At 38.6% G+C, this 18,532-nt stretch overlaps 1 protein-coding gene across 1 annotated transcript in view; it reads left to right on the top strand.

Moving 5' to 3' along the window:
• The window catches only part of COL5A2 (collagen type V alpha 2 chain), a 167,606-nt gene that overhangs the window by 113,035 nt on the left and 36,039 nt on the right, over positions 1–18,532 (top strand). The window contains exons 18-31 of the mRNA XM_075118014.1: positions 3,511–3,564; positions 7,943–8,041; positions 8,500–8,544; positions 8,649–8,747; positions 9,793–9,846; positions 11,507–11,614; positions 12,326–12,379; positions 13,090–13,188; positions 14,127–14,180; positions 15,438–15,536; positions 15,657–15,710; positions 15,802–15,855; positions 17,335–17,388; positions 18,147–18,200. Of these exons, the coding sequence (XP_074974115.1) occupies positions 3,511–3,564; positions 7,943–8,041; positions 8,500–8,544; positions 8,649–8,747; positions 9,793–9,846; positions 11,507–11,614; positions 12,326–12,379; positions 13,090–13,188; positions 14,127–14,180; positions 15,438–15,536; positions 15,657–15,710; positions 15,802–15,855; positions 17,335–17,388; positions 18,147–18,200 (981 nt within the window). The remainder of the gene's footprint in view (positions 1–3,510; positions 3,565–7,942; positions 8,042–8,499; positions 8,545–8,648; positions 8,748–9,792; positions 9,847–11,506; positions 11,615–12,325; positions 12,380–13,089; positions 13,189–14,126; positions 14,181–15,437; positions 15,537–15,656; positions 15,711–15,801; positions 15,856–17,334; positions 17,389–18,146; positions 18,201–18,532) is intronic.

Here is an 18,532-nt window from a genome sequence, read left to right as displayed (position 1 = left end):
ATATAGAAGTTTATCAAAACTTAAAATAATAATTTAACTTTTCAATTCATGATTTACACGTAGTTTTGTTACTCAGAACAGGTATTGTAAAAAGTTTTCAGATAAAGAAAATACAGTTTAAATATATTAAAAGGTTAGTGTGGCAGTTAAAACTAAGGATTTTCATATAACAAGTGACTCTGGTCCCAATCCTACAAACACTTATGGACAAATGTTTAACTTAATGCATCTGAGTACCCCACTGAAGAATATCTAGAAATCAGTGAGATTACTCGTATGTGTAAAGTTAACCACATGCATAAGTGTTTGCAGTTTTAGGTCCTATAGTATTATTTACTCATTTATACTTCATCACTATAATGTTTGACAGATTTCCACCAGAAATATACTTTATTCTTTTTTTGCGCATGTCACTTGACAAAAACATCTGTCAAAGTAATTGCTTATTGATACAAAATGTGATATGCCTGTATGCTGAATCTTTGTTCAGTATGAGGCACACTAGTCCAAAGTTACAATTTTCACTGTTTAGGTACATAGTCTTTCTTCCCTAATGATACTGTGTAGGCCTGGCATGAACAGTGCTAGAAGAAGTAAGGAAAAGAAGTAACAAAGCTGAGGTTAACAGTGGACAAAGCATAAACTCACAATTGGCCTTGTAAATAACATTCAGTTAGTGGATTAAGAAGTAGTGAGAAGAGTAATGTGTGATAAGCTTGCAGCCAGAGCTTTGCTTACAGCTCATGGACAGTTCATGATCTGTAGAGGGATTGGTTACAAAAATTAGTAGGCCAATCATAAAGTGTGTGATACAACATTTTAACCTATAGTATTAAGTTTGAGTGCATATATAAGCTGATTCATGATTATGTATGTTGGAGATGTGGTGCACCTTAACCTAACCCCCTACACCTGAGCCTGATCATCTCAGGTGTAGCTTTATGACATTATATAAAGAAACCTCTGGGACGAGTCCAGGTTTGAACAAAATTTTTGGATTCATGAGAACTGGATAAGGTGTTCTTCCAGAACTAGATCAGATGTTCTGGATATGCCAAGTGCAAAAGGTCTCAGAGGGAATCCCAACATGCTGCTGTGAGGAAACAGTATTTGTCCATGTGATACACAATAGACTGTACTGTTGTAAACTCCATTAACCAATAATTTACTATGATAGAAGTTCAAGCTGAGAGTGTAGATAGCTGCCAAGTTCAGTTATCTGGTACATCCTACAGAGAAGGATACCACAACTATTACAGTACTTTAAAAATAAAATATTTCAAAGATTTTTCATGATTGTAAAACAATTCTATAACAGAAAAAATTGAATCTCAAAACAATTCTGAAATTCTAGATGAAGTATAAATATTTCAGTGGACTTCCAACGTGAGCTCAAACCCACTGGGCATGACATCTGGTTGGCTAGCATATCTGGTACATTCCCTAGCAATCTCATAGGGAGATGCAGAATGCTTAAACATGATCTCTCTGGAGAAAGTGCTATCCAAATATATGATGAATTGGGTAAGTACAAAGAAATATGTCATAATGCTAAACTTATCGTTGCAACAAGAGAGATTTGGCAGACGAGTGTTCATGACCCAATAAATTGGGATGTAGCTTTTTCATAAATACATTAAATTAGCTGTTACAGCAGTGCTTTAGCAATTCACTACAAGGTCACTGGCAGAAAAGTTCTCCATAATTAATAGCCTTTGGAACAGATTGTTCTTACTGGGTTTGTCAGTAAAAGCTTTGTTATATAAAACATTCTTTCTCAGTATACATCATGTTCTCCAAAGAGGGTGAAAATCCAGCCAAAGACAAAGAAAGGGAAATCATTTGCGAATACACAGCTGTACTCAATATTTATGACCACTGTATACTACTATCCAAAGACTACATAATCTAGAAGGTGAGAGTATATCACATGTGTTCAGCCCACCCAGCACTATAGCAACAAAAAAGCAGTATTAGTCCACCGCTTGGTTGACTCTACATTATACTTGACATCCATGGAACTTGTGTGTCCCCAGTGGATTTAACTGTTATTTTTGGATGCAACTGTGTCAACTATCTTACTCATTTTGGACCATATACCTCCGCTGATCTTCACACAGAACTTTCATGGGCAAGAGTGGGATTTCCTCAGTATTTTGATGCCTATTAACAGAATTAAAATATGTTTTGGAAACATTTGGATTTGCATGAACAGATCAAAAGCCATATAGGGCCCAATCTGCACGTTCTAAAGGGGTTTTCCCCTGTATAGAAAATAAAGGCAGAAGTATTGGAGTTGTTGATCATAAAGGGCTTGTGATTTGAGTGATTATGGGTATCATGATTAAGGCTAAGATTTTGTCACAGGTATTTTTAGTAAAAGTCACAGACAGGACGTGGGCAATAAACTATAAATCTTGGAAGCCTGATCCCTGCCATGTGTTGGGCTGACAGCTGGAGCTTTCAGGCGCCAGGCTGAAGCCAGAGCCACACAACGTGAGAGGCTGGAGCTGAAGCTGAAGAAGTCACAGAGATCTGTGACCAAATCATATCCTTAATCATGATTGACAGAGATTCTGATACAATTATTAACTTAGTACTAAATCAGAATATAATTAAGATACAGTGCTCTGTTAATGATATATTCCCTGGCTGAATAGTTTTGTTGACAAGTCTGATGGAGTGCAATATTACACAATAGATTTAATCTTTGATTAGTGTATATATCTAAGTTTTGTTTAGCTATTTGTAATATTGTCGGATACATCATCATCTGTTGCACAATATGCAGAGATTTTACAAATAGAAAGTTTGATTGGAAAATCAGTGATTTTTTTATTATCTTTTCTTTTAACAGTAGCTTGAGCATAACGAAGAGGAAATAGTATATTTGTAATGAAAACTGAAACTCAATCTTGATTATTGTTTGGAGGTTGACAGATGAACCAAGAGCTGTAACATTGATAAAGTCAGTAAAAAAGTACTTAATTCAGTGGTACTCAGACCTCAGTAGTTTGGGAGCCAAACTACCGATCAACAGTACCCAAAAGAGCCAGAGTAGTGTGAATTCATATATATTTTATTCTCATAGCAAAACAACTGATCGAATATTATTATATCAACTACAATTGGTTAATAACATAATAAAATCATCCTGATTGATTAAAGACTTAGATTGGTTAATAATTAAATCACACAGTGTTTTAATATCATGTGCTGCAAGGAGACCTATTAAAGAGCCACTTGCAGCTCGTGAACCGCAGTCCGAGTATCATTAACTTAATTAAAACATTGCATTGATGAGTGGTATTCAGTTCATACCACCTACGTCATCTACAATATTTATAGAACTGGTTTCCTCTTTTTTATGAGGCAATATGTATTGTGACTGGTGTTGCATTTAAACCCAGGAACTCTATTTGCATAGGCCTTCATCAGTGTTTAGGCTACTAGTTTTGTGATACCGACTTTGGAAATATCAACTCATGTATTTTGTTTGTTTTTTTGTAGGGACCACTTGGTATAACTGGTTCTCCTGGTTTTCCGGGTCCTCCTGGTGTAAAGGTAGGAAAAGCTGATTTTTTTTAGTCTGTTTGACTCTATTAATTAGATCTTCATATGCCCACATTTAAAGAGACTACCTTTGGCATGTGGCATTCAGCTTCACAAATGAAAAGGTCCTTAAGAGGTGACTGCATTTCACTTTTAATTAACATCTGGAGATAGAAGCTCGAAAGAGCAGCTGTGATGAAGCAGTAGTCTTTGACAGAATACGGCCATGGTCATAGGTGAGAAACTCAAAGATAAGTGTGAAAAATGGGTTTAACTGCTGAAGCAACCCTTAGAGAGACCAGGTGGGTGAAGCAAGATCTTTTATTTGACCAACTTCTGTTGGTGAAAGAGACAAGCTTTTGAGCTACACAGAGCTCTTCTTCATTAGAATATTATGTTAAACCATAAGGTTGTGAAATCAACTAGCTTGATAGAGTTGGATCTGTGGATCCATCCCCCAGGAAACTTAGACACCTGCAGGAAGTAGCAGTTTTAATGTGAATTGGCAATATACCTTGGTTACCATGCCATAGAATAATGAACGAATGATACAAAGAAAAGAGGTCGTAAAGCAGTTGTGCAAGGTTGGCCTCATCTCTTCTTCCCACATACCACCCCAAACATCCTTTAAACCTCTATAAAAGAGGTGTTTTGGCTCAAAGAATGGGAACAGATTAAAACTTTTCTTAACTTCCATTTGTTAAGAGTGATGATTTTCTGGTACTCCTTATAGTTTGGCCAACATACACGATATTTAGATTACCATCACAGCATTAACGTAACAATAAAAATCAGCATTTATTTTAGATTGTTTAGGGTTTTTTTAAGCCTCATTTTTGCTTTTTCTATTCTTATCCTAGTGGTGCTTGTTCTGTTTTCCATATAATTTATAATCAGCTGATGGCATGACATTTAGACACAGTAGAAATTTTAATATGCTGGTCTTGATTCAGCTCTGATTGGTGACTTGAAGTTTCAAGGAGTTGCTACTTTCCCTTTCTGTATGTTTTTCTTATGAACTTTGTAAAAGGAATATGTAGGAGATAAATTAGTAATGTAGGACTATCTCATGGATTTGCCATGAGCCTGGTTGAGGGGTACAATGTTGTTGTGTTGCCACAGAAGCAGATTGGAAGGTAGATTGTGATTCCGGCAGATTGAAGGCAAATTCTACAATCAGCAACTGCTGAATGCCACTACAATATCCTAAAGAAAAGGATCAATGACTTCCCTAAGCTCCACCATCGTCAGGGGTGGGTGGAAGGGAAAATCTTGCTGCAGTAGGAGGAGAGACAGAATGGCCCTGTACTCCTCCTTCAGCTCAGCCTAAATGGAAATGGTAGACTCAGTTTCCTTACTCAGAGAGCTCTTTAGAGCCAGAGTAATGACTAACTGCATGGCCCAAAACTAAGCTGTATCATGATTGTTTAGGAGGGGCTATAAGCAGTGTCCCCTCTAATTTTTCCCACCATGTGCGGAATGAATTTTGTTATGTGCACCAATGTGAAGGTGATGTGTGACACATCACCTCCATATTGGTGCACATAACAAAATTCATGTGGTGGGGGTGGGGCCGAGGAGTGTGGGAGAGGGCTCAGGGCTGGGGCGGAGGGTTGGAGTACAGGGGTGTGAGGGCTCCGGCTGGTGTTGCAGGCTCTGGGGTGGAGCTGGGAGTGAGGGCCCCAGGGCTGGGGCAGAGGGTTAGAGTACGGGGGTGAGAGGGCTCCCGGTGGGGGTGCGGGCTCTGGGGTGGGACTGGGGAGGATGGGCTTTGGGTGCAGGAGGGTGATCCGGGGCTACAGCAGAGAGATGGGACTCCCCCCAGCTCTCTCTCCCTGCAGCAGCTCCTGGGTTTGGGGGGAGAGGCGCCTCTCCTCGCTGCAGCAGCTCCAGGGCTAGGGCCGCAGCATAGGCACCTCTCCTCCGGCAGGTCTGGGCTGGGGCTGGGTTTGGGCCATGCTGCCCTGGCCGTGGCTGGGTTCGGGCCACGGCAGGTTGGGGGGCTGGGCTAGGTTGGGACCGGGGGAGGGGAAGCATATAGGGAACTTAGGCTATGAGATTCTGCATTTATCTGAGAACCTACCCCAGCAAATCTAATCCATCTGCTTTGTGAGTTTTTGTGGAAGGCAGGGTATAGTGAAAGGAATACCTGAGATGTTTTCTTACAATGGAGTTCTGCAGCTATAACTGAGAGAAGAATATAGCCTACAGATAATTGCTGGTGATGCATAAGCTAGAAATATACAGCTTGACTCTCAGATCCCAGGCTGAGTTTGAGGCACTGTCAGAAAAATAAAACAAATTTTTTGCATGTAAAGTGAGTACATTTGATATGAAAATCATTGAGAGACAATAAACATGGGACCTCACAATGACAAATTCACTTTAAGGTCCGATATCTTATTACCTGTCACCACTAGAAATTAATCCTGTACATGAACAGAAAATCTATCCCTTAATACAATACCTTAAGAGTTGGAATCCCCCATATTTTATGAAACTATTCAAATTATAGTGTCAAAGAAAGGCAAGGGTCTTATATACACTGACCAAATGGCATTTAAATCCTCCTGTATGAAGTGCTAACACTGTGTCATGGAAAATGAAAAGGCTATATAAAACTTCATACTTCACATCGAAAAATTCTGCAGAAATATAGTAAAACTAAAATTGTAATAAATATTTTGGTGGGCCATGATGCACCAGGGGTTCTGTGTTGAAGTCACCCTCACAACCTTTGCAAAGGATCGATGGATGGTCATCTCCTGCTCCAATGGAAATTCACACCATGCTCTGACACAGTTGCTACCATCTCACTTGTTGTTTTTTTCCTGTTCAATTTCTGACCCTCTTTATTTCTTTTTCTCTTCCTCACCTCATCCTTCTCTCTTTTTTCTCTTCCCCCTCTTCTATGCTTGTTTCTTCTTGTCTATGTTTTTCTTCATTGTTTTAAGGTTTTTTTTTAAACTCTTTTTCTGGATTTGTTTTCTTCCCATTTTAGTTATTGTCATGCTTCTCAAAATGGCCATTGTAGTCTTTGTGGGGTTGGGCTGCATTTGCTCTGATGGCTGAGCTGGAAAGGGAGACTTGGGTCAGTGGATAACTGTCTGAGCCTCCAGCCCTGTATGTGAGCTTGCTTTGGCAGCATTCAAGGAACTGCTCAATATTTTGCCCCTAGCCCTGGGTTTGAAGAAGACCCAGACTCATGCAGTCTCCCCATCCTCCTTTCCCCCAGAACTGCTCCTCTCCTATATGTTGAATCCCCACAAGTGGTAGGAATATTATTATTCAGTAAAAACATCTCTCTCTATTAGCTAGGTAGCCAAGCTTAGCAGATGTTATATGTTGTTTATACTGTTGGCAACATTCAGAAAACAATTCTCTGGAAACAAGGCTAATACAGCCATCTGTATAATGTATTAGACTAAATTATAATCCTTTTAATGCATGGCAGAAAAAATACAGCAATGGCTAAACAAAACAAAGCATCTAAATAAATGTTTGAAAGAGCTGACAAGGGAAGAAGCAATAGGATTTTTTTTTTAATGGCAGAGCTACTTTCAGGATTGGATTCTCAGGTTGTGTAAATTGGTAAAGCTGCATTGAGCTCAATGAAGCTATGCGGATTTACACATGCTGAGGATCTGCCCTTCAGTCCTGAAGATACAATTTTAGTGTAGCATCAGTTAAAAAAGGCAGTTGGCCCACAAAAGGATAAAATTGAGGACATACCAGAGTGAATTGCCATACCAGAATAGATCAGTAGTCCATTTAGTATCGCAGGTTTTTTCTGATAGTGGTCATTACTGCATAATACATCTGACCACTTTTGACTATAGCAAGCACAATCAGTGCCTACCATATTCCTGTGTTTAATTCTTTGTTAATATTAAGTGTTTGTATCAATATAGTCCTGTAGCAGTGAGCTCCAGGGGTTAATTTATACTGTGAGAAGAAGCATTTCTTCTTATCAATTCTAAAGTTTTAAGTCTCACCTGCAAACAGTGCAAACAAAGACTATAAAATCAACCAATATTGACATGTTGATGGGGTTTTTTGGTATGGGTTTCTTTCTGTTGTGCTTTCCCCCCGTAATATGTTGGTGGTGTGTTTTGGATAAATTATACTGGCTACCATGCTGTTTCTGCTCCAAAAGAAAGGTACTTTGTTTATGTATAGACTAGGGGGCAAATTGTGGTTTCAGTTTCAATGCTATAAATCCAGGCAGAATTAGGTTCTTATATGTGCAATATGTTTTCCTAATATTGAAGTATATGTGAGCTTCGGTCCCATTGCTATCTATTCCATGCACTATTCCCTGTTAGTTATTATGTGCTGCTTTTAAAAAAAATAATTCAATAACTGATTGTTTTCTCTTGTGAAACATTAGGGTGAAGCAGGTCCAACGGGTGCACGTGGCCCAGAAGGTCCTCAGGGACAAAGGGGTGAAACAGGGCCATCAGGTCCAGCAGGGTCACAAGGTCTTCCTGTAAGTTCATCAGGCTTTAGATGCTTGTTTCACTGATTGCCTGCACACTGTCTACCTGAAGCCAGTGGTACCTTACTATTGTAAGAGTTCCAGAAGTATTTTTAGAAAGGAAATACTTGTCTTCACGCTATTTGTATTAAAAATATCTTTTAGATAGATAACTAAAAAACACTTGCAAATTAAATGTTACACAGGTTGATGGAAACTGTGACCCTTCAAGCACTTATGCTTCAGCTTAACTTTAAGCAAGTGAATAATTCCATGGAATTTCATGCTTAAAGTTAAGCACACATGTTTACAGAATCAGGGTCAAATAGTGAACTTTTGCATTGTCTACATACTAGCCTTTATTATCTGCTCCTGAGAGGAGGCACAAATATGTGACTGACAATATATTTTCATTCCTCCATTGATATGCTCATTAGAATTTGTTACAATGATCTGTATGCTGTTTTTAGGGGACTGTAGGGACAGACGGTTCTCCTGGTGCTAAAGGCCAAACAGTAAGTAATCAAATCAACTGTATAAGGAATTTTGGTGATGGATTCCTTTTTTAATTTCAGCGTTTCATGCTACATACCTTTTCACACTAATGTCTCTTTTGTAGGGATCTCCAGGTACTTCTGGCCCACCTGGCTTAGCAGGTCCACCTGGTTCTCCAGGACCACAAGGCAGTACTGGTCCTCCTGGCATCCGAGGCCAAGCGGTAATAATTTCTTTGTCACCATGGAAATGACAGTATTTAGCAACGATGTAGTTAAGGAAAGCTAATGTAGTGATTAGCAGTGAGACTTCTTCATTTCCAAGCAATACGATGAAATCAGTAGACTAATGAATAGGAGTGAATATACCAAGACTTGGTTCTCATTAATTCCTTTTGTGTATTCTGAAATACAGAATTTTCTTTCTTAGGCCCCAGTCTTGAATTTGACTGTGGAGAGGCAGAGACCTGTGCACAAAGCCTCACTGGCTTCAGTGGTCAGAAGCTCATGTGCCTACTTGCTTGGAGTCACCTGTAGAATCAGAGCCTTAATTAGTATTATGAATACGTAATTACAGAGAAACAGACATATTTACAGAAAGCATAAACTATCATAAATGTATTAAAATGTTACTGTAGTTAGTCTCATAGAAGGTAGTAGTTTTCTGATGCCAAACATAGTCCAAAATTATTCAAGAAGTAATTGTGCTTAAATGCTTTATGCTTTTATAAAAATCCTTTATCTCTGAAGTCTTCTGCAAATTAACCATTAGCAATCTGATTTGTTTAATCTTCAGCATATACTCTTTCACAGCATTATCAGCTGAGCAATTTTGGAATAAACCAGTTTTAATGCCACTGAATATAATTATACAGTGAAACAGATAGTCATTTACAAAATGTAAAAAATCTGCAGTATATGGGACAGGCTCTTCGGGCTTCTGAATGTCAGCTGTTGGCCATAACGTGCCCGAGATGGTTTTTAAACTGGACAGGAAAATAAATGACAGTGCTTGGATCAACTTCTAAGGTTTTTATTCAGGCAAAAATTCTTACTGAAGTCAATGGGCTTTATGCTTGAGTGAGGACTGATTAAGGACGTCAGGATCAGGAGCTATTTGGCGTTTCCATGTGTGAACAACCTATCTATAGACTAGATTAGCAGAAGCACTGTCACATTTTTCATTTGAAACCACTGTACATAGGTAACTCAGGTCAGGCTGGTTGAATGATTTGTGCAGATTAATGGTATTAATGTATTTGTTTTCAGGGAGACCCTGGTGTGCCAGGTTTCAAAGGAGAAGCAGGTCCCAAAGGGGAACCAGTAAGTCTTTGAATTTTTTGTAATCAAATCAAAATTAAAAAAAAAAAGAACGATACGTGCATTGCTGTGCAGACCACAATACTATATTCATTGAGACATATCTAGTATTACCTCTCATTGTTGGTTTTGACCTGCAAGTAATGGCCATGGAACACCCTGGTCAGGTTCTGCTGTGAAAAAGGGGCAGGACAGGTCCTTTGAATCCATGACAAGGTAAATCCTTCAGCCAGTTATCCCCTGGACTCAAGTTTGAGGAGACCACAGCACAACAAGGAAATACAGCATTCCCTGATGCTTTATGAGCAGCCATGGAATGGATCTCCTCCAACTTCTTGGTCTTGTAAGGAAATCAGTGGTCACAGGTGCTCATGGACACAGGGTTGTGCTCTAACAACAATAAACCTTTTAAGGAAAGATATTAAAAATATGTTGAATAGAACTGAATGTAGCATAGGTTGGTAGCAGTGTAGACCACAGCATCTCACAATCTACTCCAAAGTTGTAATATAAATATTGCATTTGACAAGTCCCCAAGGGAGTCCACATATGAGAACTCTGGAAGTAGCAGCTGTCCATCGGAAAACTCTGAGCCATGTCCAAAAGGAATGAGCAAAATTAGCTTAAGTCAGCTCTGTCCACCCATCAGGGTCCCATTGCTGAGTCAGCAGCACTTTTTGATCAGCAAAATCAAATGATGCTGGTAGACCTGATAGTGTTAGCATGGATGTTTGGCCTCTATTCATAGCTATGAGAAGACAGTCCTCAACATGGCCAGCACCATCTCGGAGCCATATGAACGCTGAATGAAAAGATTATTAGCTTTAGCAGAGCCAGGTTCAGTTGTAGCTGATTTGGCAATACATTCTTAATATTTTTGCTCTAGTAAATGATTAGAGAGAGGATAGTAGTCAGCAAAGCTGTCAATATTGACAAATCCTTTCTTGAACATTGGCTGGACTTACTACAATTTTTTTTGAGGGTGTCTGGAAGAATGTCCTTTTAGAGAGAGGCATTGATAATTTCTGTCAGCTGTGGGGCTGGTAAATCTCAATTCCATCTGTCAAGAATGAAAATTGTGTCCGTATCAGAGAGTCTATGTCATTTAGCCAAAGTCCATCAGGGACGATGGCATGAGGATTCCATGTGCAGAAGAAGTGCAGGATTTACACCAAAGAGATGGATTGCAGAGAAGAGATCTGCAGGGTGAATCAGACAGAAAAATGTTACCCTTAGTTTACTATTGTGTTGTGTGGATTCCATAACCATACAGGTTCTTTAAATACGGTAATTAAATACTGATTTCCTTAATGCCACTTGCCTAACGATTAATAAATACCACAATGACAAATAATTGGATCCTATACAAGCAGTCAGATGATTGTGAGGCACAATGTAGTGCCAAATTTCAGAATTACCATCCATTTATGGATAACTTCATGCTGAAATACTAGTTGATAAACATAGAAAAAGGAAAATCTGAATGGGAATAATTGCATTTTATAAGTGATTCAAAAAGAAATTAAAAAAAAATCTAACTACCCAGTTTTGTTCTTCATTGTTTGGGAAAATGTTTATGGTTAACGTTGGAAGAAAGAGTAATTTATTGAGCCTTAAAAATGGTTAATTTGCTTTATTCTAAACAAGCAAATATTTTCAATAGGGTCCACATGGTCCCCAGGGTCCCATTGGCCCTGTGGGTGAAGAAGGGAAAAGAGGCCCTCGTGGTGATCCAGGGTCAGTAGGTCCGCCAGGCCCTGTTGGAGAAAGGGTAAGGAAGCCAGAAAAATAATTATATTAGTTAGAGGTGGCCTTCTCTCATGAAAGTCATATCTGACCTGGACCTGAATGTGAGCTCCCTTATAATTTGGGGCGGGCAGAGACAAACTTGTCTTTAATGACGGTATATTGACAGTTGTGATTTAGCATTGTTTCTTACACTAGTGATTTTATAACCTGATTTCTCTGAAGTGATAGCTCTCTTTTGTAATACACAGTAGGTTCTTTTCAGAAGTGGCCATGTGAGGGTGAGAATATTAAAATGTAGCATTATACCTTCCTCATATTGAGTGTCATTTACTCCACTCTTGTCTTGGGTTTTTTTATTTGGGGAAGGAGAATGAAGCCTGGCATGTTACGTATTACTTTGGAGCTCAGCACATCATTTGGGCACTTGGTGTTTAGATATCACAGTGATAGGCACTTCAGAAATATGACAGATTGATAGCTTTTCCATTGACTAGAACCTTGTTACAGAAATAGTGTCGTTGATTTCAGTGGGGCTACTCACCAAGCTAAGGTGTACCACTCAGCATGAGTGACAGGATAGGAAAGAGGCCCTTAGATATTTGTCACTACAAAAGAGCATTTTGAAGGCACAGTAGCCAGTTGGAGGACAAGGATTTTGTAAGAAAATAAACTGAACTCCAAAACCCTATTGAACATCAGATTATTAATGATGATTTATGATATTTTTGCATAGGGTGCTCCTGGTAATCGTGGCTTTCCAGGTTCTGATGGCTTGCCTGGACCAAAGGTAAGCTGATTTGGGCCCTTTTCCTCCCTTTCATGCATAAAAAATATATGTAAAAGAAGATTGTAACTGAAAAGATAGGCTGCTGTGGGAAGTGAGGAGATCTGTTGAATGTTTGGAGGCAGGGCCAAAGGAAATGCCAAATGACAGTGGGTCAAGTCTTCCAAACATGCTGAGACCAGTGTTCTAAGGAAAAACATTGCTCTTCCTCTGAGTCTCAAGCCTTCCACTCTCCTTTTATGTCTCCAGCTTGATGCTCTCATGCTTGCATCATGATGTGTAAAAGCCACTGAGCAGTAACTACTTACATTGCATTTTACAATGTCTATTAAGTTAGTATTTGGAGAGGGAAGCATTCCTTGTAAAATAGCTTTCTTGACGTCTCCACTGGGAAGCCAGACCGATCCCCTTGTGTGTTGCCTAACAACCATATCGCTTACTGACAAGTGACACAAAGATGTTTTAGTTTATTAGGTCCATCGATTATTACGTTCTAGATAGAAGTGCAAGAATTCTGAATTCCTTATGTTAATTAACTCTATACAAGAGACCATCTCTAAATAATATTAAGGATTTGGTTCAGAATACTTTGAAACTCCAGTTTTCAAAAATATCGATAGATGCTCTTGATGGAAGATGTATATTTTGCATTTACTTTCTCTTACTCTATTACATCTAACGTCTGACTAATGGTATTTTGATATCTTTTCCAGGGATCTCAAGGGGAGCGTGGTCCAGCAGGTTCTTCAGGCCCTAAAGGAAGCCAGGGAGATCCTGGGCGCACTGGTGAACCTGGCCTCCCAGGTGCCAGGGTAAGGAAATTATAAAAACAACATCACGTCATGAATTTGTATAGCACCTTCCATTCCTGAGGATGGCAATGTTCTTTTTAGGCAAACTGTTATACAAGCTTTGTTTATAGAAACCAAATACAGGGATCACTTCTTCCACCACTCTAATGCCTTCACCTTTGGAAGAGAAATATGAAACCTGATCTTGAGTTCAATGGTTCTGCTCATGTGCAAAGTGAGTCACATGAGTATTTGCAGGATCAGAGCCCAAGGACCTGGTTCTGTTCCCCCTGGAGTCAAAGGCAAGAGTCCCATTAACTTCAAAGGGAGCAAGGTCTAGCGCTAAATTAGACATAGACAATGCAGTCCAGAGGAATGCAGGTATGTAAAATACGAGGTGTGCAGAAAACATAGGTTGAAAGTCAAATCTTTGTTACATTGATTAATTGTTTTTAATGTATTTGTGTAGTGTATGGTGAGCTGTCATTGAAAGATCCTGCAGAAGAAATGTTTGAGGAGGTTTTGGAATGTCCCATACAAGATAAAAAAGGAAATTCCAAGCATAAGGAGTGGCATGGAAGAATGGTTGAGAGTGGGAGAAATAAAGGAGATGAACTGGTGGGACACTTGAGAGGAGTGTAGACAACAAGTGGGAGAGTAAATAGGAGGAAAAGAGCAGAGATGCAATTAAAAATGAAATTCTGCAGAAACTTTGAAGATGAGGATGAGGAGCTTGACTTTGATGCAGTAGGTAAGGGGAAGCCCCTGGAGGGACTCAGAGAGGAGAATAACATGGTCGAGTTAAATGACTTTTCATTGGTCATACCATCTGACTGAAAAATATTGCAGTGTGATGTTTCGTTACTGAGCACACTTTCTGAACTCATTTACAATCCTTGCCATATTTTAGGATCATGTACACAGGTTATATCAATTGTTATGTTATCCTATTTTTTTAGGGTCTCACAGGAAATCCAGGTGTTCAAGGTCCTGAAGGAAAACTTGGTCCTTTGGTAAGTAGTTTGTGACTGGGAGTGAGGAGGATGTATATAATTATTGGTCCCTTCAGTTGACACTGTACTCATTTGAAATTCTGCTCTCCTTGAAATTAGCCTTTTACTAATCCATGATTTCATAGTCTCTCAAGGTGCATAGGTCCTTCTAAATGCAGGCAATTGGAAGGCATTTAACATCTAAATGAGCCCGTGCAAATCATTTTCATTAGGCTTTATGTATGTTGCAGTATATGCTGAGAGTTGGCTATCTCAAGGAATTTAAACATTTGTGAGCTCAGGTTTGTTGGAAAGAAATATTTTTTACGTAATTCCAATAATTACTAGCTATCTCCAATGAGTCTGTCTATAATTGCTTTGAAGATGTTTGAAAGCTAGAATTGTCTCTTTGATATATACTTCAAAGACATTTTTAATGGAACATCCACAATGGGAAAAATAAAAGAAAGAAGAAATAAAGTAGAATATATAAATATTGTTCAAGTACTATTATGACTGTAAGTGAATAACAATACAAATGCTAAAGGTTAGAACATTTTAATATTTGAAAGGCTAGGTTAACATTGGATTAACCAACCTGAAAATGAAAAATTCTAGCACTAAGTTTCACTGTTGGATACACTAGAGTTCAAGTATCAGAGGGGTAGCCGTGTTAGTCTGGATCTGTAAAAGCGGCAAAGAGTCCTGTGGCACCTTACAGACTAACAGACGCATTGGAGCATAAGCTTTCGTGGGTGAATACCCACATCGTCAGATGCATGTAGTGGAAATTTCTAGAGGCAGGTATAAATACCTGCCCGCTACATGCATCTGACGAAGTGGGTATTCACCCACAAAAGCTTATTCTCCAATATGTCTGTTAGTCTATAAGGTGCCACAGGACTCTGTGCTGCTTTTACTAGAGTTCAAGTAATCCATTTTTCGATACTCTTGTACAAGTCCTCTTTCCTATCTGTTCCTTCCTTTTCATAGATGACTATCAGGCAAACAGCACAGAGCCAGCCAATTATTGAGCTCTAACAGAATAGACCTATTCAGTACTTTGATACCATTTTAAGGCAATCATTCCCTCAATATAGCCTAAGGGTCCAATCCAGCTCCTATTAAAATAAAGTGAAAGACTTCTGTTGCCTTCATTAGGCTCTGGATCAGGCCCTGATAGAAGTGGGAGTTAGCTTTTTATTGGTGAACAAAAGTTTATGGGAATATAGTGAAGAATATTCATAATGTGATGTAATAAATGGTTTATATTTCTAGGGTGCGCCAGGAGAAGATGGACGTCCAGGCCCAGCAGGCTCAATAGGAATCAGAGGTCAACCAGGCAGCATGGGCCTTCCTGGGCCAAAAGGCAGCAGCGTGAGTACAGTGTCTGCTAATCGGTATCTAATTATCTAGCTTGCCTTAGTTTCAGAGCTAAATATATTTTTAGATGCATGAAAATATTGGGTAATTATAGCAACTTTCCCCACAAATTAGGGTGATCCTGGAAAACCTGGAGAAGCGGGTAATGCTGGTGTCCCAGGGCAGAGAGTGAGTATCATTGTTATTCTTTATATTGATTACACAAAAATATGTTTATTTGTCGTGTGTGCACTATATTTTATTTGTTGTTTCACTGTAGGGTGTTCCTGGCAAAGATGGTGAAGTTGGTCCTTCTGGTCCTGTTGGTCCACCTGTGAGTCAGTTTTGCAATATACAGGATTATCTGTCTGTCTTCTTATATTGTACCCATCATTGTACTTTCTGAGCAGTCCCCAAGAGTAAAAGTGACAGTAAAAGTGTTTTTATTTATTGATTTAGAGACCATTGCCATTGTGCACTGATTTTTGCCAAATAAAGTCAAAATTCATTCTGTTGCTCTTTAAAGCAATCTGTAAATTGTTGACTTATTTTTAATTTCAGCTTCATTAAGGTCGAATCAGTTTAACATTATCCCTAGAAGAAATACAAGGGTTTTGTAAAGTCTACATATTCTCATCCTTTTGCCTTTCTTCCCCAGTAGTGGTGTATATATTTCTTAAATAAACTTTTACATTGAAAAGAGAGAACATTTGAACTTATGTTGTACCCCTCCCACCTTTTTCCCCTCACCTTATGCTCTATTTTGGATAATTGATTCTGCCACCCATACTCGTCTTACTGTATTAATGAAAAATTACCACTTAGCTAGTCGTATTGGTTCTAATGGGACTACTTGTTCAGTAAGGTACTGTTTGCTGTGAGTAAGAGTGGCGGAATCTGGCCCTGGATTAATTTAATGTTGAATATTTAATTACTTTATCAAATAAAAATAATGGTCTGAATAACAACACACCATTAGAGTTCAAATTCCAGATGAAACATTACTCGAATAATCTGTCCAGCTGTTTAGTTGCATGTGTCAAAGAGAGTTAAGAGAGTTTTTGAATTTGTTTTTTTCAAATATGTAAACACCTTCAGATTTTTGTTAACCTCCTGAGAAAGGACTATATGTTAACATTTTCTGCTGTGTTCTTTAGTGCTAGAAAGAAATGTGCATACAGCATATTACAATTGAATTCTGTGTATTTTCTCCAGCTGCTTTTCTGTTGTTGAAATGTTGATTAATGAACCTCACAAGTGAAAAATGCCTACAAAGAAAAACATATTGTACTCTTCAAGTAAATATGAAAAAATATCTATTTATCTATCTATCTATCCATCTATCAGTTTACATTTGCATAGGCTTCCAGTTGTCTTGTTTAACACCTGTTGATTCCAAAGACACAAGTATATTACAAATTTACAAAAAATATACAATTTCAAGAATCAATTTTCTATTATGTACACTAAAAGAGGTATATATCTCTATTAAAATTTCTACTACCACGCATTTTAAAAATTGCAAGGGACAAAATTCTCAGCTAATGTAAATAGATGCAGCTGTCTTGAGTCCAGTGGAACTGAGTTCATTTATAGCAGCAGTTAATTGAGCTCAGGATCTTACAAAGGTATTATCTGGTCTTGACTAAATTTCATTTTTCAATTGAAATGGTATAAGTAATAGTAATAATAATAATAATAAGAAGAAAAAAGTAGGAAACGTAATCTTTTCCCATGAGTACAATCAGGCAGAGAACATGTAGGTGGAATCTGGCCATGTCCCTACATTATACAGTTTTTTTCTTTTGTCTAGGGTCTAGCAGGAGAAAGAGGAGAACAAGGCCCTCCAGGTCCTACAGGCTTTCAGGTGTGTGTAACATGAGTTCTTTTACATAAATAAATCACACCCCTTTTTTTCCTTCTAATCTACAGAGATTTGATAAAGTGATGTTAAGCAAAGGTCTTCAGAATTTCTCAGACTAATTAGCACATCTCACGCACTATCAGCAGCTACATTATTAGCTATACTAGTTTTTGTTAAAAAGGGTTAAATACCATTTCTGTATGCCATGGATCATTGGCACCCAAGGAGCCTACTTAGGTTTGTCGGAATTGAAGATTTTCAAAGCCAACTGGTATCCAAGAGTTGAACAAATCAGTGGCTTTGATAGTCAAACCACTACCTCTTTGTATAGAAAGGTCTTATACATCTGCACCATACACTCCTATTATATGTATAAATAAAGAGATGCTGTCCTCTCCTTTTATTATGGAGGGAAACAGTTTGATGCTTGGTTTCAGAGTAGCAGCCGTGTTAGTCTGTATTCGCAAAAAGAAAAGGAGTACTTGTGGCACCTTAGAGACTAACAAATTTATTTGAGCATAAGCTTTCGTGAGCTACAGCAGGGCTCACGAAAGCTTATGCTCAAATAAATTTGTTAGTCTCTAAGGTGCCACAAGTACTCATTTTCAGTTTGATGCTTGTGTATCTGTACTTATCTAATACTTCTGTTGGGATCTTTGAAGACATGATCCAGTGTATATATGATGGCACAGGTCTTATTCTTGGTGTCCTATTTAAATTCTTCCACATACACAATGACCTTTCAATTTATTTTCTTTCAGGGTTTGCCTGGGCCACCAGGTCCTCCAGGGGAGGCAGGAAAACCTGGAGATCAGGTAACTTCTTTTGTAACTTAGTGAGTGTTTGCCAAGTTTTTCTTGCTTAATAAAATGATTTTACCTTCTTCTCCTATTTGATGTATTCACTTTCCAATCCTCCAGGGGCTAGGTTCTCCCACTCTGACACATAATGAGTAATATCCGCAAAACGTCTGTGATGACTACTCATTGAGTAAGATCCTACTCAGCATGAGTAATGGTCGCAGAATCTGGTCCTCTGACTGCATTAGATTATCTCTTTTCAGCATGGAAAATCTGCATTCAGAATCAGCCATTGACATTCAGACTGCTTAGAACTGCTGGAATGAAAATGTTATCCTCTTGTTTTC

Source organism: Caretta caretta, chromosome 11 (genome assembly GCF_965140235.1).
Source record: "Caretta caretta isolate rCarCar2 chromosome 11, rCarCar1.hap1, whole genome shotgun sequence".
In the NCBI taxonomy this organism is placed as follows: domain Eukaryota; kingdom Metazoa; phylum Chordata; order Testudines; family Cheloniidae; genus Caretta; species Caretta caretta.
The sequence above is the reverse complement of the archived record's forward strand: the minus strand, read 5'-3'. Positions and strand labels throughout refer to the sequence as shown.